The 26,504-nt window shown below is 32.0% G+C and overlaps 1 protein-coding gene across 1 annotated transcript in view; it reads right to left on the bottom strand.

Annotated features, from left to right (window-relative positions):
- Window positions 1-7,207: 7,207 nt before the first annotated feature.
- The window catches only part of LOC132942131 (max dimerization protein 1-like), a 175,013-nt gene continuing 155,716 nt past the window's right edge, over window positions 7,208-26,504 (bottom strand). The window contains exons 4-6 of the mRNA XM_061010440.1: window positions 18,005-18,221; window positions 9,189-9,306; window positions 7,208-8,583 (exon numbers count right to left, since the gene is read on the bottom strand). Of these exons, the coding sequence (XP_060866423.1) occupies window positions 9,191-9,306; window positions 18,005-18,221 (333 nt within the window). The 3' untranslated portion in view covers window positions 7,208-8,583; window positions 9,189-9,190. The remainder of the gene's footprint in view (window positions 8,584-9,188; window positions 9,307-18,004; window positions 18,222-26,504) is intronic.

Genomic DNA, 26,504 nt, shown 5'->3' on the forward strand with positions numbered 1-26,504 from the left:
GTGAAAACGTGCAATATCAATACTATGGATGGTGTGTATCGGTATCAATGACATAGCACTTTTTTTCAATAAGCCTTAAGCGATTATAAACAATCAATAAACCATCGACTAAATATATATTTTATACAACCACGTTTTAATAAAACTATTCTATTCCGATATTTGAATTTAAAAAAAAATGTATTGAATAGTAAAAACATAAAATAATAATAAGAAAAAATATTTCGTCGTTATATTATGATGTTGATACCTATCAGGGTAGGCACGCTTCAAAAATTAACTTACAATATTTGTCTTATCTTTATCTTATCTTCTTAAGTAAAAAAAAATGACTACAATACTATTTATAAATATATGCATAACATTTATATTTAGGTAGCCCTCAAACAACAAAATATTTCTATGATTAAAGGTTAGGTATTCTGTATGGAATATGCGTAAAATTATAATATAACGAGTATATATAATAATACAATAATAATGACATATTGACATTATTAATTATTATACTTCCATGAGTTTGAATAATATATCTTGAACATAGATATAATATAGAAATAATGAACAACGCAATCTTTTTAAAATTACGTAAAAAGTCGAAAATAATAAAAAAACATTTCTAAATATTTTCTTTATTATAATATATATAATATATATTATTTTTTTTCAATAAAACATTAATATTAACATTTATTTTCCATTTATGATTTTCAAACAATGTTTATAAGAAATAATGATAATATATTATATAAAATATATACAACGGATACTAAATAGAAATATATATTTAAATACAAATTTACAATTAAACGGCTACGTCATATTATCATATAATAATTACCACATATAGATTTTATTAATATTATTATTATTTAATATTTATAGGTACTGTTTGTGCATGTCTAATAAGCTCACATAAGGATTTTTTTAACGCTGTTCGTATTACGTTGTTATAATTTTATTACCATTTCATACATAGTTCGTACGTTGATTGGTTTGTTAAATTATTTTTGAGAGCTTAAGAGATGTTTTCGTTCATTCGACAACAAGCTTAAACGTGTACGAACAAGACGTAATAATAATCATACTAATAATAATAATTATAATAAGAAGAATATAAAAGATCTTGCACGATGACGACTGACAATCGTCATAGTAGTATATAGGCGGCATTTGGCAGAAATTTAAGGGGAGGGTACATTTATCAAAGCTAAACTTTCTAAACTAAATTTCCCACCCACAAACAAATCTTTTCTGCTGCTATTTCATTTTTATTTTACCCTTCATACAATTAGTACCTAATAATATCGAGTGTTAAAATATACCATTTGGTTGGTATAAAATTGTAATATCTAATATTGTTGGCACTCGAAAATAATAGAATATACATGGTTTATTAGATATTTTATCATATCTGTTTATGTTATGTGATGTAATTAATGGTGTAACTTGGAGTATTTATTAATTTTTTTTAAGGGGGAGGGGAAAAATATCATTATCATATTTCAACATCTTTTGTGTCTAAAGATATAGTGTTGGGAAAGTTTTTCTACCACTCAAATATTTTACCAATAATAAATCCATATATGACGTAAACAATATATAAGCAGTCCTAAAAATGTTGTAGAATTGTAAAATTATTGAAAAGTTAATACTATTCATATTACCTATAATGTATGTAACTTTAACTACCAATTTCAATACAATATAAATATTTTAATGATTAATTAGTAGCTAAATAACCACAAACAGAAAAAAAATATTCAAGCATACCTAAAGCATTTAAAAAATAAAAAATGTGCCATAATATACAATAAATTAGAGCTCGATATAGGAGGGTAATTCTCCACTATACAATGTCGAAAAAGCAAAAGAGCGCGATCGCCCCCTCCAAAAAAAAAAAAATCGCATACACAGATTTAGTAATATCTGATACGTCGTGATCATCGTTAGAGAATTGGAACAATATTTCCCATGTTAATCAATATAATAATAATTGTTACAAAATGTAATATAAAATTCAATAAATAACAACATTATACTTTTGATGTCTGGAACTTGTAAAAAAAAAAACAAAATCTCGTTATTGAGATGAATACAGACAATACACGTGTAATGTGTATTAAAGTTTATTGTTATTATTTTAAAATGTCAACCTTCACTGGTAACATATTATTTTTAATTCGGCCGATTAACACGAAATGGCGTGAACAAAGTATGTTTTACATTGTTTACTGCGTTCAACACAGTGCAGGTCGAACCATTTAAAACCGGTAAACGTTACACAAACGTCGGCGCATGGTTTGTAATATTTGATATAATATAATATTATCTAATATATACGTATTATACTTCAACGGGCAGGGGAAGGAAGTAATAAAGGATCTAAAACTGATAACATTTTCCAAACAAATGAAATAATATACCTATAATATACAATAGGTTCTTTACATTTAAAATGCAAAACAGTTTTCTGTATTAAATTGTAATTTGGAGTAAAACAAAAACATTTGTGTAATTTAATACTAAAGGAGAAAATAATAGTTCGACGTTTTTGTATATTATATTAGTTTTTAATATCGACATCAAAACTTTCACAGATGTATAAAATACTTAAACACTGTTTGTCTCTATATAAGGGATGTATATAAAAAAAAAAATAAACCCACCTATTTATTCACATATTAATTACAACAATATAATTGAAATATCTCAAAAACGTGTAAACTGTATTCAATTTTACGGGAAATTCGTTGAAATATGTAAAACTGTTAACAGTAATAGATTTTAAATATCTAATCATGTGTTTTTTTGGCCGAATAATTGTTATTGTCTGTGTAAGTAGGTACGGGAACTTAAGGAAATAATATACCGAGAAATATCTGAGTCCTTATCCTATGTATAATTACTATTATTGAAGCAGTTTTAACTGTTTTTATTTTGCCGTCTTGACTTCCCGAGTGTGGACTTATGGCCGTGGAGGAACGAAGTGGTATACGAAAGTCACTAATCAATGTATATAAATATTATGTGGAGGGTCACGTGTGTTGTGAATAAACAAAAACGAAATTGGGAAACATCTCAAAATCGATTTAGCGGTCAGCGTCTTGACGTTTTTATTCACACACAGACACATAAGTGAAATACAATACCTCTCATAATTTACGGCGGCACATTGGCAGAATTAAATTATCTACACTATTTCGTGTGAGATCTGACACTACTTCTGATGTCCCATTGGTGGCACCGCCGTCGTCTATTTCACCCCTGGCACGATGAAGTAAAAAAAATAAAAATATTCCAACTATTTTCGTTACTCATTAATGTCAACATCGATCATGTGGAAAATTAGATTACACGTTAAAAAATAATATATTTTTATCATATGAAAGACGTTTGGTCGAAGACATTTTTAGTATTATTCGCATGTCTATAAACTAGCTGGTGAAAATAATATAAGACACTGTCGGTTTCGCAGTCAACTTTTGTAAGAATCAATAACTTGCAGTGCAGGTACTATTTTGAACTACTTATAAAATAATTAAAAGGAAAATAAATTGGATTATTTTTGCAAAAATGTATCAACTAAAATACAATATAGTGTTATATAAGTATTTGAAATCATACCTAATATATTATAATGCATTTTTTTTTACTTAAGAATAATCTCTTTCTTGTACCTACTCGTATTACACGTATACACGTAGATAGGTTACCAATCGTGTTTGTTGTTGTCTTTAAAAGAAAATTGTAGAACTTCAATAAAGTAAAAAGTGAGTCCTCAGCAGACTGCGGGATTACCGAAATTAATCTATTTATTTTTTTTATCGATTCTGGTAAGACACAAACCATGTTTTACAACAAGTTATCGATTTTACTTTGTTCAGTTTTTAGAGAGGTGTCTTATTAACGTAATATCGACATCCTTTGTTTACGAACGGCGCTCAGTATTACTATCAAATATGACCACCAATAGCCCAATTTTGTGGTCTCATCCCATTTCTCATTATAGGTTCGTATTTGGTCTCGAATGGTTATGTGTTTCTAAATACATTATTGGAAATCCGTTTCTCTCCACAATAGTATGGCAATTTCGTCGGTAATACAATAATGTTCGATATCATTCGAATAGAAAATAGTTGAATGTCAACTCGGAACACGCGTACCTATATTTAGATAATTTTTTATAATAAAGATGTTCCATCGTCTTATTTATTATCTTGCATATATACAGGGTAATTCATAAAGTATACTATCTCCCCTTTTATTTTTAATAATGAATTTGTTTTTAAATCCTGATTTTTAGAAATTCTGTAAGATCATAATAATATTTTTCAATTTTTTCAATTTAAAGCCATCCTTTCCCATCCAAATCTGTTAAGCAGATAATTTAATTGAACATTTTGATACATCTAAACTGAATTTCAAAAAAGCAGTTCCTGAGTTTCTATTTTCTAATCTTTATGTTTAAAGAATAATAATATAGTCCTTAGGTAATAATAGTTTTACATACAATTTAAAATGTATGTAATATTTACTATTTAGTGTCGATCATAGTTATTATAATATACGATTTCAATAGATTATTATTAATAAATATAATTTAAATTTTCAAAATCATCATAGCACCCCTTATGTCTTTATCTTCTAAACCTATTACCTAGGACTACCTATCCTTCGTAGTACTTCAAGTTTAATAACTCATGAACTACCTATTTATTTGAATTCATATTTATTTAGATTAATCAACATTTTTAAAAAAATCATCAGCTTAACAGTTTTTTAAGGAAAAGGGAAAAGGGTGGTCTCACGTGACAAGTAAATAAGTTTGTACCCTTAGAGGGTATTTTTAAAGTTTTAAACAAAATGTAAGTATGTAGGTATTTATATAAAAATATTCTTGAAACGACCAAAAATAGGAATTAAAATAAAAATTAATTCATCGTTAAAAGAAAAATAAACGGGGGTGGCATAATTGGTGAATGACTCTGTACAATTTTTTCCCTCGTTTTTACAATTTGAGCGCTTCACTGCACTAGTGTTTTTTATTTGAGTAGTAATGTGTAGGCAATAGACATTATCTTAGACATTGACAACAACGGAGAGAAGACACAAAAATATAAAGAATAAAATCACAAATTAAAAACGTTCAGACCCTGTATTTTATTTTGGTTTTGTTTTAAATCTTTCACTCGCACGAGTGTATTTCTCTTACTTCTCTCCTCAACTTGCGTTACACCACACTTCACTGATCCCATTGTGTGTATAATATACTATATTGTAGTTACAACAATAATAATCTATGCTCGAGACATTGTGCATATTACGTGAATTTGAAGTTTGATCCGATACACGTACATTACCTATTAGTATAGGTATTTCATGATCAGTTTATTTTGATGACAAATATTTCAAACGCATATTATTGTACTTTAAGTACTTCTTAACATAGTGCATATATTTGTATGTACAAATGTAATATTAAGATAATATTTTACATATTTTTATTTGTAGTAGTAGTAGTAGTAGTTGAACCTAGTTGTAGACATAATTATTATAAATGTTGAAATTTCTAAGCACAATTTAGAAGCCACACAATCGAGACATTTTTATTTAAAAACATTTAATTTTAGTTTTTTTGGTTAAAATATTATAAAGTTGAAAGTTATTTTGCTTGTTCAGTGAAAAAGTAATATAAATCATCCATTTTCACAATGTATTTACGTAATTGTTATGGTTTTTTATAATTGTGCATAAAAAATCTGAAAACCGATAATAATATATTTCATGAGCGGTACCTGGGAGGGATAAGGAATACGATTCTAACCTATATAATATGTAATATGTGCATATTGTTATATTTATATTATTTTATGTTTATTGTGTTACCTATATAGTACTATGTACAAAATAATAATAATAATAATAATAATAATAATAATAATTTTAGAATTTCAAGTACTATATTTTAATTCACGTGTAATCTTTCTGACGAAAGCCAATCAAGTACACCGGCGCTCTGGGGGGTAAAAATAATAAAATAGGGATACAGTGGATATATATTATATTATACAAAATATTTTCAAAATCGTTTCGCATTATTAACACTATAAGTATATTATAACTTTCTAAAACTTATTAAATATTTTCCAAAACCAAAGTAATCAACGATACATTTATAATATTATGTATAACATGTATATTTTTTATAATATTATCGTGGACGTATAGATCATAATATTATATTATTAATATAGGTACTGGCCTTTTGATGAAGGTATTATATTTTATACATAGTATGCATCTGCATTATATAACACGTATATTCTTAGGAAATTCTAAAAAAAAAATATATATATATATATTATTATAAGCTACATTATACATTAAATGTTTACCTTTGAAAACCCCCCCTCCGCTTCCCCTGATTCACGTACATACCCATTCTGATACCGTACGTTGAATCCCCGGAGAAAAATGTGATTGATGTGTCCAACTCGACGTTCCTGAATTATTTACAATATATCCGGTTTAATACCATACTGGACCACGACATCACGTGTACACATTATCCTACCAACCTGTACCTTTATACTGGTATTGTATAAGAATATTTTCTCAAAACCACAATGCACCAAGGTATATATAACAAATTTGTATATGCAAACGGGAATACCGACGTACCACATAGGCTGGACGATTGCATACTCCGGGGAGGTGTTTTGTATTTCTGGAAAAGGGAACTGTGGCATTGCAACGGAGATGTGTGAGTTCGAGACACCGGAAGAGTGAATAAAATTCAGAAAATCCGTTTCAGCATTCAAGAAGGTTAACTCCGACCACTTTAGTGTGTATGTATTGTGTATCTGAGAAGGTCGAACAATATCTATTCTATACAAAGATAGAGATATCAATAATCCGTAGTTTTTGTGTTTTCAAAATAAATCATAACATACATTTGAAGTACTTAGAACATTACATTTTTAGTTGGAAGTTAAGTTTTTTGATTTACCTTACAAACACACAAAAGTAAGTTCAGACGTGTAGGGAGCAAAGATTCGGTGTAGGATTCTCCGTCACTTTATCGCACCCTTGTCTAAGCTTAGAACTTAAATAATGATTCGATCATTTTATATTTTGTATCAGAATATGAAATTAAAAAGGAGGATAAACACCACAATGATAAAAAAGTTATAGATTTTGCCAATTAATAATTAGAGTTGTTTTATTATTATTATATGAGTAGGTACTTCAAATGATATCAAAACAAAAAAAAAACACTATTATTATCTGAGAAAATAAGCCTTACGTAAAACCAACCCACCTGTATAATAATATAATATATATCTATAGGGGAGTTTGGTCATAATCGTTGACATATATAATACATAAACGATTACCGTCTCAAAATTCGACTCGCAACCAGATACACGTAGCTACACATGCCGTTATAAAAAAAGAAAACCTACATTTATTCCAAAAAATTGAGAGGCTGTTTATTTTTTGGTTCGATGAGAAATATAATTATACGTGAGTATATTATATATTATATATATTTAGACGGTGCGTATGGCCGGCGACCGTTTACAAACAATATTCTACGTAAATATTAAAATAATTTAATAATTATACATAATAATAAAACATTAATATCATACCGCAAATCATTATTGTAATAACAGAAAAAAAATTGTACGTCTATATTGTAAATATAATATTTTATATTATACTAATAGTAAGAAAGAAATAATACAATAATTACGAATAATGAGATACTGATAAAATTGCGTAAGGGTTAAAAGTTGTTGTATATGTGTGTTGTTATACGTATATATACATATATATATATATATATGTAAATTCATAATATATAATAAATAATTGTTGACGTTAGAATTTGTATTATCATTCATTTCTATCATCTGCACCTGTTCCACGAGAGTTCTGGCCAATCACCAATGTATAATAAATAATAATAATAATAATAATTTAAAAAAAAAAAAGTTGTATAATATAATATTATTTGGTGACTAGAGCTGAGTAATTAATAATATCTTTTTTCGTGGACATCAGCGGCTTACGCGTGTTACACGCATGAAGGGATTAATAATGATTGAGAAAAAGAGAGAATGAATAAAATAATAATAATAATAAAAAAAAATGTAATCGTTGTTATATAGCCCGTCGTCTTATCGGTCAGCGTGTGATCGTATCGCGTCCATTAGTGGTTGTTAGGTGACCACATATCAGTCGGATCGATGATCCGTAAAAGCGCCTCTTCTCGGGGTGCTGATACCCGCGTTTCATAAATAATATAATATACAAATATATATGTATATATATATATATATACACACACATACACACACGCACACACATATATATACGTATATCATGTATACAATTTTAACGTGTACATACATATAAATATGTTTTATAAATTAAAATATTATTTCATACATTTTTGGATTTTTTTTTTAATTATAGTTTTTTTTTTTTTTTTATTAATATATTATTTTTTTTATTCATATCTTTGTCGTCGTATTCGTCGTCTTCCTCGTGTCTTGGTCACCGTACATATTTCTAAACAAAAAAATCACCGAAACTTCAGTATAACTATAGTTCAATGTTTTCTATCTTAACAATTATTTATCTATGACCATCGTGGCCCATGCAATGGAGCAGAAGAGCACAGTGAAAGATACCATGAACAAGTGTATACCAGCCTAAGTGCAGATAAATGTTCGAAACAGGATCATAGTGAACGGACTTGTCGAATCCAACGCCCGGATCGTGATTTAAGTAACATTGTGTGTTGCTTGATGATGTATAATCAGCATGCTCGGTTTAATATAATAAATTAGCGATTTAAATTAACGTCATAGTAGGAGAGTAATAATTTAAATATATTTTTGACGAAATATTTATTAATAATTTCTATAGCCGACAAATTGCACGATTACACGTGACACGAGCGTTCAGTAACATTGATTCTCTTGCGAAGAGTTCGGTGGTCACTTATTTGTTCGTTATAGCATTCTAGTATAATACTATTGTCTTGAACAGTACTTGCACACAATATGGGGCGTATCACGAGGGGATTTTAATGTGATTTCGTAATGAAAATATTTTCTAACATCTATCCATCGTCAAAACGATTATAATATAAAAATATATTGTATACTCACGTCTAAAAGACCATTTCGGATAGTGTGATGCGGCAAGTAGAGAGTGCAACGCCACTGTCACTGGACCCAGATTGTACGCTGCCGGTGTCGCTCACCCATCCGGTCACGTCCACTTCGTCTGTTAAACAAAATATACATTAAAAAATCATAATATTATTATCCATTCCTATTTGTATATAATATTAAATATGGTAAGTGGTATTAAAACGTTTACGGAAGGTGAAGGTGGTGTATGGTGGATGTTAAACATTATTTTGTGTAAAGCCATAATATTACTCTATATATTGTTGCATTCTGGTTAGTTTTTACTGGCTGGTCAGCGATATGACCACAATAAGACCAAATTCATTGGTCAGAATGTAATAGTCAATGTAATAGTTAGGTATGTACCCGTATTAAAATATTATATAATCGAACAATAGTAGGTAGGTACATAGGCCCGAAATCCATTAAAATTTCAAGAAGGGCTAACATTACATTAACATCAGTGTGATGTTTCGATCCTATAAAACTAAAAAAGAAGGAGTCTTGACGGAATTTATTTATTTTTGGTGGGGGGGGGGGGGGGTAAGCCCCCTCAAGCATCTCCCCCCGATTTCCGCCAATGGGTAGGCAATAGTTTATGTTGTACGAAATAAAAAATGTGCCGATAACATATGAGTCGGCATTTGGTTTCGTAGGAATATAAATTACCTATATTGTATAATATTGGTAAATAACTCTCTTGGAATAAAAAAATATACATATTTACATCATAACCATAGCTAGGAACCAAAACATCAATTTTGGAACGTAATATTTTGTTTGTAATGTACTTGGTTCACTTTAACGCATATTATACTTTACAATACCTACACGATTTCCCTACCATACCATATAATACTCTTAAAATGTCAAACTGGTATCTTGTTATATAAGTATAGTAATTTAATTTATGCTAAATAAAATGTTCAATAACAGATTAATAACAAAAAAAATTGTTTTTTAAACTTTAAGGTATTAAACGAAAAATAGCTGGAAAACATAATATGGTTGGCATTTTAGAACAACAGATAGGGCTATTGTGTCAAATTCTACAATTAAAATATAATAAAATTTTAGTGTTGATATCATTTACATACTCTATACGACCAGAAAAAAAAATTGCTAACTGTGAATCAGATATAGGTTAGCTAGGTACTCATAGGAGGGACCTAAGACAGTCGGATAACCTTCATTGTTCTGAATAAGTTCAGACGATGACAGTTTCACTTGTTACCTAGACGTGAGGCCTCATTTGCGGGTGGTAATTTTAGTGGATATCCATTACTAAATAATACGACATAGGGTATTAGAAACAAACTGTTCGTGACAACGGTGTATGGCATCACTGCTGAAACATCGAAAGAGGAGTTCAGTTCTGGCCGATTTATTGGTTAAAAGGATCTACTACCGATCGAGAATACGGGTGTAAGGCAGGGTGGAGAGACGTTGATTTATTACTGATGCAATGGGTGTCGTCGTAGTCGTCTTCGAGAGAATAAATCTCTCTCGTTGGTATTAATTGAATTCGTTCGGGTCACCCGGTGGTCGCAGCCACCATCCGACGCTCAATCCTTTCTACTTGCCGCCACATTCACGTTCTCATTTGTACGCTTATCTGCAGTCTAGGGCAAGTCTTTTAGTCCGTCTCACTCCTCACACCTTCTCTATCAATTTTCCTCTGTATCTGTTTCGATACAGCCGTATTATCCAATGTTTATGCGCACGCGTGTGTGTGTGTATGTAATTATATACAGAGTACACTACAAATACTATGATGTTATGGAGGGGGGGAGTGGTTGGAGGTGATAGTGGTGGTGAATTATTAAGACGAGTGGAGGATCGGCAACGTTGCCGATCTGTCGTAAATCATATACCAACAGTGCTGGTTAGGGAGCGAGAAAAAATATAATAATAATAATAATAATGACGATGACGACTGCAGCAGTAGCAATGTATGTAATATACATCACACATGTATACGTATAATAAAAGCGGCAACGCCACACAACGCACACACACAGAAATGTTTATACAAAGTCGCGTGCTGGGAAATTCATTTCGGGGTGGGTTCCGTAAATAATGCGCATAGTTTTTAAACGCTATAAATTACACGGGAACCAAACCACTAACGCCGCTGCTACGTGTCGTCGTCGTCGTCGTCGTCGTCGTAGTCGTTGTTATAAGGCCCGTTTTGATTTCCGGCGTGCAAAAACCCCTCCCCCCGCCGTGGTCGCTTCACCAGCACCGGTTTTGATTTATCCCGGTGTTTATTTTTTCCCTTCTTCCACTACCGCTAACACCACCATCCGTCGGTGGATTCTCGGTGTTTGCCCACACACGCCACCGCTCTCCACGGCACAATAACCGACCCCGCACCGCGTTTCGTGGTTGTTTTCCGGTGGGAGGTGCGACGCGCCAAAACGTATTTCTTCGGATTTTACGATTTATGTCGAAACGCGTATAATACAATATTACAATACATAATATCCTATATATTATACACACGACGCTTTCTAAATATTAATGCCGTGCATGTATATACTGTTATTTTTGGCGTCGTAGTTTTTCCTAACGAACTGTGCCTTGCCGTGCAATAACGGGTAGAAACCACACGTCACCGTACATGATTTTGTCTCTCGATTATTATGAAAAATAATAACAGTAACGATATTATAATACATATGAATAAACATATTATTATATAATATATAAATATTAGTTTGTTCGTTGTTTTTCCTCGCCTGTGTTAAAAATAAATTAATACTATTCTAACAATTTTACAAAACATACATAATCGTGATTCTGGTATCGTGACGACGTGATCAATAAATATCCTGGTATATAACGCGTGCATCAGTCTCTAAACTTCCTGTCGACTATAAATAAATGGCACACGAAAGATTTAAGTTGAAAAACCTTGATAGGTAACACACTGTGCGCACTATAATTCGAACGTCAATTACTACATTATAGCAAAACACAATTGTATTTGCGGTGTGCTAGACTTAATCAGCACACAGTTTGTTCAGAATAAATTGCACTTTGTTACTATTTGTTTTGTATAAAAACCATAATTATTTTGTCATCCATGTTATACTTGGACAAATTTCACAAAAAAATAAATATATTTGTGATATTTAATTATACACAATATGTAGGATATATTAGATTGAGTTAATAAATTTAAAATTATAAAAAATAAATAAATATTATTGGAATGTCATTTCTATCTTTTAATCAAGGTCATGATTCTTTTTATCTTTAGACTTCACGACGGTCCACTATGTAATTTCAGGTAATGTTCAGCCGTTCAGGACAACAATAAGACATGTTATATAATAAAATATGTAGCAGGACGATCACCACCTGGTGCGACTATTAAACCATGTTCATTGTGCATATATGCACACAAACACGCCTATACATAATGTTCATTATATATATGTATTATATATGTATATTGTGTATGGACATAGGATTAGGGTCACCGGAGTACTAAAACTTTTCTTATTTCCTCATCAGGGTGGTGTTGGAAGCGAGGGTGTGAGTGGGGAGGGGTATTTTATGGTGTGGTGGTGTCGACGGTGCGTGGGGATATTTTACGAAGCGGTGGTGTGCGTGGTTATACCGTCCAAATTACTCGGGAACGATTCAAACCGACGACGTCAGACGTATTTCCGTCCGCAGACCCATTCGACCGGTTAATGGAACGGAAAATTGAGCACGCGGAAAAAAAACGTATATATATATTTATACCTATTGACGAAATTCGCGTCGAAAACGAGATGCCACCGCGGCCACCACCTATCCTTTACCTGCCGTGCGTTTTCTCGTCTTGTTTTTCTTTCGTCGAATTTTCTTTATCTGCGTCCAGAGGGCTCAAAACTAATAACGCGGTAAACCGCGAGGGTCTTCTCTCTATCACTCTCTCTCTCTCTCCCTCTCTCTCCTTCACTATTTTCAACCACCTCTCTAATACGTCATTATATCCGTCCGAACCACTCGCACCGCCATCACGGAAGTCGTAAAATACGTTGAAAACGTTTTCTAGAAAATATCTCACCTAAATATAATATATTATATAGGGTGATTTTTTTCACCGTGATTAATGTGATATCCTTATCCAGTCATTATGCGATTTTATGGCATTGCATTCTACATTTTTTTTATCATAGTTTATATATAAATACATTTTGTGATGAAATACAAAAATAATAAAATGAGACCTGACTTATGATAAAAATAATCACCCAGTTCGAACGGGATCATCGACGACAGTAGGTAGTTACAATATAACTTTGCACGGTAGTCTGTTTATTATACATTATGATAATAATATTAGTATATTTTATAATATTGTTTATAACCATGCAACCGACGGTAACGAGCGTGAACGCATGAGAGATTTTTTTTATACATTTCTCCGTATTTTGACTGAGTTGTTATTTCATATAGGATAATTTGTATTACACATATCATATATTATTATATTATTATGTTGGTGGAAAATGATCAAACAAAATATGTATTGTTACCACTAATATAATATAATCTATACTAAAATTATAAAAAAGAAAAATTTGTTTGTTTGTAGGTTTGTTTGTTCGGGCTAATCTCTAGAACTACTTAACCAATTTTAAAAATTGTTTACCATCAGAAAGCTACACTATCCCAATAATCTATACTTTATAGCAGAAAAAAAAATAAAAATGTGCCATGAAAATTAACAGGGCGATTATTATGGCATGATCGACTTTATTATAGATTCAAATCAAATAATATGTTATATTTTCGATACAATATTTTTTGTGTTATATTATAATATTGAAAATAATAATTTTAGAAATATTTAAAAATTAAATGTAATTTTATTTGCCGTTATAGTGTGCCATTAAATAACATCAAATGTGCCGTAGGTATGCTCTATAAGCTAAATTTTATTGAAAGTGGCCCTTAGTTTTTTTATTGAAATAATTGCAAAATGATTATAAAAATTATTAGAATTTTTTATAGAACACGAACAAATAATATATTTTTGTTTATTATAGAGTTGCTATTGGTTACAAAAAATAAAATAGTTGTTATGATTGAATATAATAATTTTAGGCCTGTATTTTATATACATATATAGTAAAAACCATCGAAATGACTGTGTAAACAATTTTAAACGGAGATTAAGGATTATCCTTTATGGAATAAATTAACGGAAAAAGGTTTATTTCAATATATTATAATGGTTGGATATAATTTAAAACAATGTACTACAAAAACATCAGTCATTAATAGATTTTTAAAAAAAATCATGGGCACGATATACCTAAGTTTTTGTATTAAAGCCATAATAACGTTATTGAAAATTTATTCTAAAAAAAAGAAAATTATTACACGATCTTTAAGTTTGCACAATAGGCGTAATATTTACAACCCAGTCCTAAGTAAAAAAATGTGCAACGTTATAGTTAAAGTTAAATATTTATTTTTCAGTTCTTAACATCACTACACCGAATATATTGAACAAAGTTTGGATCATATAGAGTTGGCATTTTTAACGGGCAACGAAGTGCACGGGGTCAGCTAAAATATATAATTATACATGCAATATAATATGTAGCTTGTATGCAAATGTAATGAGAATAACCTTGTAATACAGTGAAAATTCAGTTTTTTTTTGTAAGAAACGTCTTATTTTTAAAAGGGTTTTTTAATTTATAGCATAAGTAGGAAAACGTCAGAAAATTGAAATTCAAAAAGTATATGAAGCAGAACAGTTAATATGCATACAATTAGACGAATAAGGTCTGCTATACAGTATCGGATTATACCTACCACATATAATATTATTATTATTGTATTACCATAAAATATGATTTCCAACTGGTCCCTTACTTCAGCCGTTGTGAAATTGTGAAATTAATTTTCGTCTCTATAATATTATAATATGTTGTTCAAGTCTCTTATGAAGAATGGCTTATAATTACGCGAATTGTCTTTTTTTCTGTGAAAACCTTTAAGCTGAATTTAATGACGTACTCTTCCCGCCATCGTACACAATGGTGACGTGGATGACAAGCGGACGGTGGAAGGAGGGATGGATGGAGCTGCGGAAGAGAAAAAATTGGCGGTCTCATCAATCCTCCGGCCTTTTAATTTCGTTTCTGTCAGCCAGGGTCGGCAAAGGAAGAAAAACCGTCCGAGAACATTATTTGCCGAGTTTATTAATGAAATTAACGAGAGCAAAAGCGCAGAGACGTGACCCTGTGGCCTTTGAACGCCCCGGGTCTAAGATATTCACTCGAAAAACAATTTATTGCGGAGAAATTAGTTAATTTAAACGAGTTGAATATGCGTCTGCCACCGCCACCACCACCCGACTGATGCAGGCGTCACCCTGCAGAACAACAGAGTGGAAGGACGGATAAAAAGCCGGTCCTAACTAATGAGGAGTGCCGACTAACGAGCTACGAAGTGTCTTCTTCTTTTTCTACGTCTGTACGTTTTAACTCGAGTTCTTTTTTTTTTTGTTCATTTGTTCGCAATGAAAGTTCTTATTTGATATTCGTATTTTGACGAGCAAACATATAATAATGTTTTCACTCGTCCAAACGAGTTGTTCGATTTTTAAGAGTTAAGTTGTTGAACTGGTAATTACTGACAACATTTTCTGGAAAAGGTTTTGGAAAGAGATGATATATGACTATACGAGCGAGTCTTATGAAACAAAATTATCGAAATTGAATGAGCTGTAAGTCCTAATATCGGGTAACTCAGAATCTCCTTGAAAAAGTGACAAGATCTAGTACCATAACGTTATTATAAATAAAATATTACATCACAGATCGACTATAGTAACGGTTTAAAATATAATTTTACTTCACATGCACGAATCAATGATAAATTCTTCTCTTTTATAACAAGCACGTCATTGCACATCGTAATCGACGTAGCCTCTGAATGTCAAATAACATTTTTGGTAGATGCGTATTATTGCATTATACCTACATATATACCGAGATATAATTCGATTAAAACACGTTCCGTCGCCTAACAATTGCGCGTTGGAGGGTTTCATGCGATTAATTTTGGGAGCAAATGTTTAATACGGTTACAACAATCATATTATTGTTAGCATAGCGTTCGCCTAGGTTGGAGAAATCGTTGAAATCAGTCTTCACCGTGAAACTCGTATCGTATCAATACATAATATAATATGCAATGGATACGAACTCGTATATTGATGAGACGACTATCATAAATTAATTCAGTTTGCATAAAAATTCACTCGTATCACAATTGGGTTTATACGTCAAATAATTTAATATTTAATCTCATGCGATGCTATATTATGTATATTTTTTATACGCTGCCAGTGATTGATCATAATTTGAATTGATAAACACAATGATTGTTGTTCGATCAGCTTAAAAAAAACCGTTTAAAAACATGTCAACTCATACTCATTTTGGTCCACTGATCGAGAATATAAAACACTAAATGCGACTGACAGCTACTTATAATAATTTAATTATATACTCGGAAATTATTTCGGAGCCGTCATTTGAGGCCACCTATGGTTTATATGAGTATATTGTGTAGCACGGTATAGGTAAGCGAAGCACGTGGCGATTGACTTAGAGTATTTCGAATAATGGCTCTGACGCGACGGTGGTCTAGCATGCACGCAGTGCGTGGAAAGGAAAATTATATATATATATATGAGACCCTCACAGAACTATCATAGTGCTGACCCCTAATGTTTATTTTTAATTGAAAATCGTTATCTCAAACGTGTGAAATATATATTTAAGACGTGTATGTATTCCTGTGTGGTGTATAGCATTATGTGAAGTGCGTGACACACCGTGGTTGTATATACGCGGGATGATATCGATTTGATGTGCTACCACTAAACGATTTCGTGGTTTCTTCTGAGGAATTTTAATTACTATATTTAATAGGCATTTTCTATTTCCTATATCCTAAAGTAGAGTATTGTCTTCCTAAAAATCATACGGTTAAAATTGATTACGGACTATTAGGTTCATTATGTTCTATTATACCATACGTTGAATAATATATTACATTTATTTGTATAGTTCAACAATGCAAAATGTGTACAAAAATAAAAAATAAATATGCTATTTAGGATTTTGAAATAAAAGTATTACCAAAAAATATAAACGGTTTTATTTTTTTTTTACAAAAAACTGTGTTATCCTACTCTAATACCATTATTTATTATTTAAACTTTAGATAATGTAAGTAATATAATGTGTATTAAAAAATCCACAGCATTAAAATTGGCCGTGAAAATCACCTGATATATACTCGAGTATGTATACAGGATTGTTTTCAAGTATTGCAGGGTGCTATGTAAGGCGTCCATGAGGTCATTACGGACTGATTATGAATTCTGCGAGTATTAGAGAGATCGGTGGAAAAAACTTTTGAATAACGTTTATAAGAACGACACTTAAGGTTTGATATTAGTGCACAGGGTCGTCCATCGGGTGATGCGAAAAGGGTAATGCATAATTATGGGTTGAGTAGTATCGATATTATAAACACTTGGCACTAATTTGGGGACTAGTTTGCCTTTCTCTCAGTAGGTTTCCCCTCAAATACTCTTATCGGTTGTAAAACAAAGTTGAGTGTGAGGTGATGGTCATTAAAACGGAAATCAATCCGTACGGCCACTCCTATTATCTCCTCCCAAAATATGAATATCATTAACCACCATCATCGTTATTGTTTGTATTATTTTATATATTATATTAAAATATATAGAGACGTACCCGATTCAGATATAGATGGTGACGAAGACGTGCTGCATGCGGACGAGGTTGTCGATGCACCAGACGCGGTAGTGTAGCTACTGGACTCGGAAACAGAACGGCGTTTGTTCACATTTAATGTGGTGGTCAACTGGTCCAGTCTCCGCCGCAGGTATCTATGCTCTCGGCTCAGGGTGTCCTTGTGCATCATGTGTTTTTTCTCCTGCGATTCCAAATTCTGTAACACACGCAAGAAAACATGTCAATGAATACCCATATTATTATGGACGCAGAACTCGTACATCATAGGTATATCGAGTTTTAAATTAATTACTAAATAACGATGTTAAGTTTAGGCAACTAAATACTATTGGATTCGTCTAACGAGTTTGTTTTTCATATAGTATAGTGATGGTTGTAGTATTATATAACGTACAAGGACAGATTTTTACGGGTGAAGAAAAGTCGCTAAACACTGTTATAGAGAAATGTCTGGAAGGGGTGGGGGTCGTAAAGACAGGTTACGATTTCCGACGACAAACGTAGTAGTCGTTTTTTCCTCCTCACCCCCAGTTACGCGGCTACGATACTCGTTTATAATTCATCAGTGTCTCAGTGCAAAACAATCGTGGGTGGTGCATACAAAGTAGTCTTTTAAGACTCGGGTATAAGTCGTCTAATAGTCGTTGCTTATTTTTTTTTTACTCGCCTGTAGTTTTTATTATGCGCACGATGTTTTAGCATACACGTGCGTATTTATATATATATATATATATATTATTATAAACGTAAAATGTTTGTATTCTATTTGGTATCGCAGCCGTTCGTGCGCATATATTTATGCGCACGTGTGTGTGTGTACTGCTGCAGAGAGAAAGTTTGAAGCGAATTTCAATTGAAAGGCGAGCGTTTTTAGAGTGAGGAAAGAAGCTCTGTAGCTCAAGCTGAGAAAAGTTGTATACACACATTATCTTGTAGTTTATTACAGATCACATCCAAAACTGAATGAATTCCACGGTAGCCGTTTCGCCAAGTGAGAAATTAAACGATTAAAATAAATGACTACTGGAAATGCGTCCGTCGAATAGACGCGTCGTGATAGATACCAAGCAAACGAAATTAATAATCTGACAACTGCAGCCTGTATAGTAGGTAGTAGTATCGTAGTTACCATTCGTTGATTCAAGTTTAATTCCCCGCTATCGCCATCGCCTGGTCATGTCCGAAAACTATACACCGTAATAAATTATGGTTATAATAATAAGCATAGAAGAGTATTCCTTGGGAATTAGATTTTAAAAGTCTATATTGTAGTGTCATGCAGTCTGTTGAATGCAGCCTCAGGGCATCTACTTAGGATACCTCAGCCGATCTACTGTGTACGGCCAAAATAAACATTTAAACATTTTGGGATAAGGTGTCCTAACATGTGCATATAAATATTTCTTTCAAAAAATTAGTGGTACGTCGTTAAAACATTTAAACTAAAACATTTACTGTTTAATATAATTAACTATACAGCTAGTTTAGAATTGCTGAACTCACAAATACTTCGTATTTACACGAAATACACGTTTGTGCAATCAAAAAACATTCCTAGAAGCCGTTCAATTAGTAACGTGGTTGAAGTGTTTACCATTGATGCCATAATTGAACAATATACGATTCGCGCACGATCGCAATAATTATAATGTGCTCATTTCTCACAGGGACACAGAGACTGTCGATGAGTGAAGTGTAAACATATTAATCCAACATGTAAATACCAAATAGTAAATAACGTCAATCATGGACTAACGAATAAGAACGTTTTACGACGCCTTTTGGTTATAAAGGTTACAAGAGAGATATAATAATTGGTGATATCTATATGTATGTGGTGAGATAGTAGATAAGATGGAGTGAGAGAGGCAGATAGATAGAGAGTGACAGTGAACAAGGGATAGGGAATATAATGCTTTGTCGTTGCCGAGAGCGCTATCATTTACAACACGGCGCTTTGAATAGGCAATATAGCACCATATCTGCGTGCGAATCCTACTATAGTATATTATTATTATGCTGAAATTATATTATTATATTATTATAATAACATCATTGTACATTACGTAATAAACTAAAACTATAATATTATTATCGACGTAAAATAATATTTATTATTATTACGGCGACAACGTGACTGCGTTAATTTTATTTGTTTTAAAATGACATCTATAGACGTCGCATAATAATAACAATTGAGGGCATCTGACGTAGACACGCGTGCAAGTGACATTTTTAATTTTTAATTAATTCATCATCACGCGAGAACAATACTAATATCATACATAGCTTATGTATGGTTACAATTTAATGGATTGGTGCGCTGTTTCTGTATAATATGTATCTTATATAATATATATAAATATATAATTGGATATGTCCCTGACTGGCTGACTGATCAACGTAGAGCTTAAACATAATAGTTAGAGAATTCAACTTTTCATGTTAACTTTATACCACCGTGCAGGAGTGCAATAAGAAAGGATTTTTCGAAAATTTGCATTATAAAAAAGATTACACAAGGATTCACTATGGGAATTGAACATTTTTTATGTCGAGTATAAATTGTTGCTATTGGTTACAGATTATAATAGTGATACCATACAAATCAGTATAAATTTGTAGTTTTTCGTTAATACATTTTGGCCATTGGTTACTCAGACAGATGAGTTAAAGCATGTTAAAAAATATAACCATAAATCCAATCCCAAACTTGTTGTTGCCCACCTAGGCAAAATGATTTAACAAAGGAAGGGTACACCGAAGCCGATTTTCCCATTACTGAGGTACACTAAAACCTATAGATATACCTTAATAGTGCTGTATTTTAAATTTGTTCATTTTTTCCCGGGTAAAGTCGGGTTATACATCTATAGTAATATATAGACATATTATATAGTATTATTATTTGCGACGAATACATCACTAATACCCCGAGTAGCACGGACAAGAAGCGGCGTGAATTTCCGTTAAAAACGTCGGAGGAAAAAAGTTATTGCTTAATAAAATACGTGCAGCGGCGGTGAAAGTACTGGAGCGAGCGGACGAGCGTGTGTGCTAGATGAAAATAACGATCCTGTGGTTGTAGAAAATGTCGCTTTTGTCGACTTCAAAGGACTCTGTGTGCTTCTATATATTTATATAATACGTATAATCTATATAATGGTTTCCGGGCCATGGTCGGGATGAGGTGGGGCAGGCAGTATCGATTGTTAGAATAGAGGACGGAAGAAAACGTACAGAGAAGGAGAAAAAAATTATCCCCTTACGGTGGTTTAACCCCGCAAAGTGTTTCGACGTGTCCAGGGAAACACAGAGAAAGAGACTTTATATTATATATAGTGATAGAGCTAGTGAGTGAAAGAGCGCGCGGGACCATATTATACTTTACACCCTGAAGCCATATACCCAGGACGATAAACCGTGTACGGGACTGCTCTCGTCGGGACACTCCTAAAATTGATAGCTCTCACAATCACAGTGTGGATTTATATCTATACATAGAAATATAAATGTGTAGCTCTGGTGCGCGCGTGTGTGCGTGTTAATTCGCTCCGTTCATATTGTATACGTAAGCGGATCCGGATTTTCACCAGAGAATTCAATCGTGCGAGCAAAAACGTTTCTCTATCTCGTCACCGAGAATATCATCTTTCTATACCGATAGTTAAGGTGGGGGGAGGGTAGGGTTCTTCCGAATTCACTTTACCTACCGTAGTTATACGCGGGAAGCTATCCATGTAGTAACTCAGCGAGTATATAATATAACGCCTTTTCGGAATCGCCACCCGTCAACGAAATAATTGTAAGTATATTATATTTTAGCATTCCGTTAGTGGATGAATCGAGTGACTATAGTAATGCGTGTTTATGAGGCTTTTAACAAAATTTGTTATTGCAACCATGACCATAACAAACTTTTAAAAACATGCAATATGTTGACACATTTGATAAAAATATGAAAAAAAAATGAAGTAATAAATAAATGTCAAATCTTGACAAAGGTATTACTGCTTATACTATTACAAGCTCTAACTGCCATGGCTATACCCAAGAATACATATTTTTATTTATAACATCGTTATTCGTTTCAGCCTATTGCACGCTGTTGCTAGAGTACTACAAATTATAGTAACCGTTTAAGAACGTAAAACCAAGCTCAGCAAACAAAAATTTGACTGGATTGACTGGCATATATATGGCGCTATATTGACAATCCGTGGACTAATTTCTGTGACTCATCTGAGTTGAGATCACTAGCACTCATACAATTAATGTCCATTTAAACGGTACACAATAATAACCTGACGAACTACGGCTAAAAATTAAAATAATAATATTAAACAATCTTCTTCCTTTTGTGTCTCATCATTGTTGAAGAGCAATAGCCAACGACAATAACGAAACATGACGGTTCAAATTAATTATTAACCTTGACGTAGCAGTTTATAATATATATAATTATTGAGAAAACTGAATTCAAAAGTTTCTAATAATTAAAAAAAAAAAAAGATTGAGCGAGAAGAAAAAATGATTGCAAATTGACGCTAATATTCAACTGCCACCAGCCGGCGTCAGATTTTTCATTAAAAAACTCTTAAAAACTCGATAATGACCGTTTTTCATTTTCCAGCCGACTTCCATTCCCCGCCGATTTTCCCCTTTGATGATTTATTTTTCGAGCTTCAGTCGTTTGTTAGTCGCCACGCGCGCGTTTTTCGCCGCCGCCACTGGCAGTAATTAATCGGTCGAGGCAATTGCAACGATTTGTTGTTTATGGTATGAATACAAATGTCTCACGACCACCGAGTTTTGTTTTTTCCGCTCCGGAAAAAGGCTGAGACCCGGAACGTTACCGGCTCTGCGGGAAATGACAAAACTAAGTTTTGCTATTTTCACATTAAAAAACCATAATAATAATAATAAAACGATTACACGATTCGTATATATTTTGCTCCCCATTGGTAAATAAATTTAAACCTAGCTACGTGGTCGTAATTTACGTACGGTAATCGAGTTTGAAAATAAATCACATAAAATATTTTTCCGGCATGGTTAAACGCGATTCTGATGGTCTACCTAATTTTAATGACTTAAAAGTAAAATGAAATTCGTTTCATTTATATTTTGTAATATAAAATAATTCACAAAATCACTGGTTTTTGACGCTCGATATTTTTTTTAGCAAAATTTAGTCAAGAATATAATTCTCATTATACAATACACTCGCTAATAACGTTATCGTATTGTCCTCATAACTGCAGGAATAATCTTATATTAAAACAATTACGCCAAATCCGTACGAACAATGCGTATTTTAGCGAGAAGCGAGAAGTATCTCTTCACACCTCGTTAAAACTCAAATCAGACCCGTCAGATAACGCGAACGAGACGATAATAATAATAATAATAATATGGTAGCTATATACCCACCTATTATTATTATTATTGTGTATACGGCAAACAATAGATGCTCGTGCTTGTTACTGCTACATCTTTCTCTAAGTCCATCACTGAAACCCCACATAGAATTTTGATTAGAGAACAACATATATGCACCTATATATATATATATATATATATATATATATATATATATTGTTCCCAAACAAACATCTTTACACATAGACACAGCGAAAGGCGTGCGGCCACCGAAATCAACTGTGATGGTGAAGGTAAATAATGATAATATTATATCAAGCGGCTCCCGTGAAAACAAGAGTAAACATACCCAAAGTCCATTGTCGTATACTATTGTATTGAATATATTATACTATAGTAGGTATAAACACAAAACGGCGAGACTTGAAAGATTAATTGTAACCGAGACTTACATACTTATGTATATTATATTATTGTGATAAAAAACTCAATTTATTGTTATTCGTATTTTTAAAAAAAACTCGCAATCTACAGAGGGCTTATAAAAGATTGTTCTTTAGTTTCTAATAGAATACTTAGAACATACATGGTGTTTTCGATAAATATTCTAATTCTTAGTAAGAAATTGTATGCTCATATTGTATTCAGTTTATTATAGGCCTAATGATACTTTTTATATTTTGGTAGGTAATATTCTATTTCAAAAACACTTAAAAATACTATTTTTAAATGTAGGTATCCATTGCATAATTTATAGCGATATCACTACGTTTACATCTATGAAGGTTTTTAATTTTATAGGTACGATAAAGTAGAACATTTTCAGTAAAAAATATATATTTTCGCTCCAATAGTAAAGTTTTTATGTATGAACTATGAAGTCGTATTTCATTTGACCGCTAATGTAGATCAAATAAAAAATAAAATAGACTAGGTAAGAATAAAACGAATTGGTCTTTTGTAAAAAAAAAAAATAATAATATCTTACTGTATATTATAAAGCATAAAGCGGTATATGATGAGTGACCGGAATCACGGTTACACGCGGTATCCGCAGGTACTACGCACGTTTATTACCGGTATAAGGTATAATAAATATACATAAATAATAATAATTGTTTAGCCAATAGGGACTCGTCTTATGCAGGAAACTGGCCTTCGAGTAGTGTACGTGCTCCGGTTACGCAGACGTCCGACCTGGAGTGTGGCCGCGGGCAATGACGACGTTGTGGATTTCGGTTGGCCAGTGTGTCTAAGGGGCGGATGAAACACGCGGCGATATATACCCTCATAATTAACTCCCCGAGGTACGGCCGCCGCCGGGTTAATTGAACAAAAAGCCGGTCGTAGTCATCGCTGCCGCCGACACCGTCGTCGTCGTCACACCCGGTGGGCTCGAGTCGTAAAAAAGAAAGCTTTTTCGCTTTCCGACTTGGTCGGTTTTATTATTAAAAAAAAAAAGAAGAAAACTGTAAAACAAAGGCGTGAATTACGTGACCAAAGTGCCGTGCTACAGTATAGTGTTTTTTATTTTCTCTCATAAAATGTCGAACAATTATTATTCGTTCGTGTATAGGATAGCTTTAAACTCGTGAAAGGGATTTTTCGATTTACTAAGACGATAGTCAATAAACAATGGCAATAATGCAATAATAATATAATAGAAACTATAGTTATATGTCTATTAAGTTCTCAGTTGATAATTTCTAGTTATATTCCTTATATTTTTAAAAACTCGACTACAACAAACTTTGCTCTATTAATGAAAGATTAAAAAAAAATAATAATAAATAAATAAAACCGTTCACTTTCGCTCCAAAACTAACGACAAACTAACAAGGCAGAGATTTTCACGAGTTAAGCCGATTAATGTTGTTTCTAAGTAGGTTATTTCAGTCTGTTAAACACGATATTCTCCCAGGTGAACATTTTTCATGTGGTGGTCCAAAGCGATAGGGAAATAATGTCGAGAAAAGTTTACGTAATATATTTATAAATATATATATATATATATTATACATACATAATATTATATAATACCAATGCTTTAGTTTACACAAAATATTGTTTAGATTTACGGAAAAAAACTACTTAATAGATAAAGAAAACCATTTGAACTTGTATAGGTAATTATCATATATTAAAATCATTATTATAAAAATATATTTATGTATATTTATCATAATAAAAGTTTTTCAAATTTAATATTATATAATATATAAATTATATGTTTTATTTTTTTATTTTTTAAATGTGTATTTTATTATATTAAAGTAAAAATGACCGACTGACTGATCTATCAACGCACAGCCCAAACCACAGGAAAGATCTGACTGAAATTTGGCATGCAGATAGCTATTATAAGGTAGGCATACGCTAGGAAAGGATATTTGGAAATTCAACCACTTAAGGGGAAAATAAGGGGATGTAGGAATACAATAGTAGCGCCATCTATATCGCTAATTCAAATTTAAATTTAAATATACAACATTGGCACAAAAATACAAAACGTATGAACTTGACATTTGGAATATTACAGGTTTCTCTAATAATCTAGAAGTGCAATAAGAAAGGATTTTCCTATATTCGCATTTTTAAGAGGTGATCAATCATGAATCTTAGGATTCACGGTTGAAATTAAAACTTTTCTTTAATAGGTTTGCAGATTAAAATAGTAATAGTGGAAATTAGTATTATTACTATTTTTCTTTATATATAAATGGTTGCCAATTTCTATTGGTTAATCGTGCAGATCAGGTATAACTATGCGTCAAATTGTCACGCTTATGATGGCTTTGAATAAAGAAACTATATATTAAGACCAAATGTATGTGTATGCTTGTATACTCAAAAATTACTGAATTTAATTTGACAAAAATCTCAGAGATTGTTTTTAGAGATGTCAAAAAAGTTTAGAGACAAAACTAGGTATACTGACGCTAATTTGAAATGAGATAACCTAAAACTGTGATACACCTATTTTCCAATAGAAAAACTGCACACGAGTGAACCCGGATTATACTCAATATAAAATCGTGAAAATACATAATATATATAAAATTAACGCATGTATACTATTTAGTCATACACAAAAATT

Source organism: Metopolophium dirhodum, chromosome 3, assembly GCF_019925205.1.
Source record: "Metopolophium dirhodum isolate CAU chromosome 3, ASM1992520v1, whole genome shotgun sequence".
Taxonomy (NCBI): Eukaryota; Metazoa; Arthropoda; class Insecta; order Hemiptera; family Aphididae; genus Metopolophium; species Metopolophium dirhodum.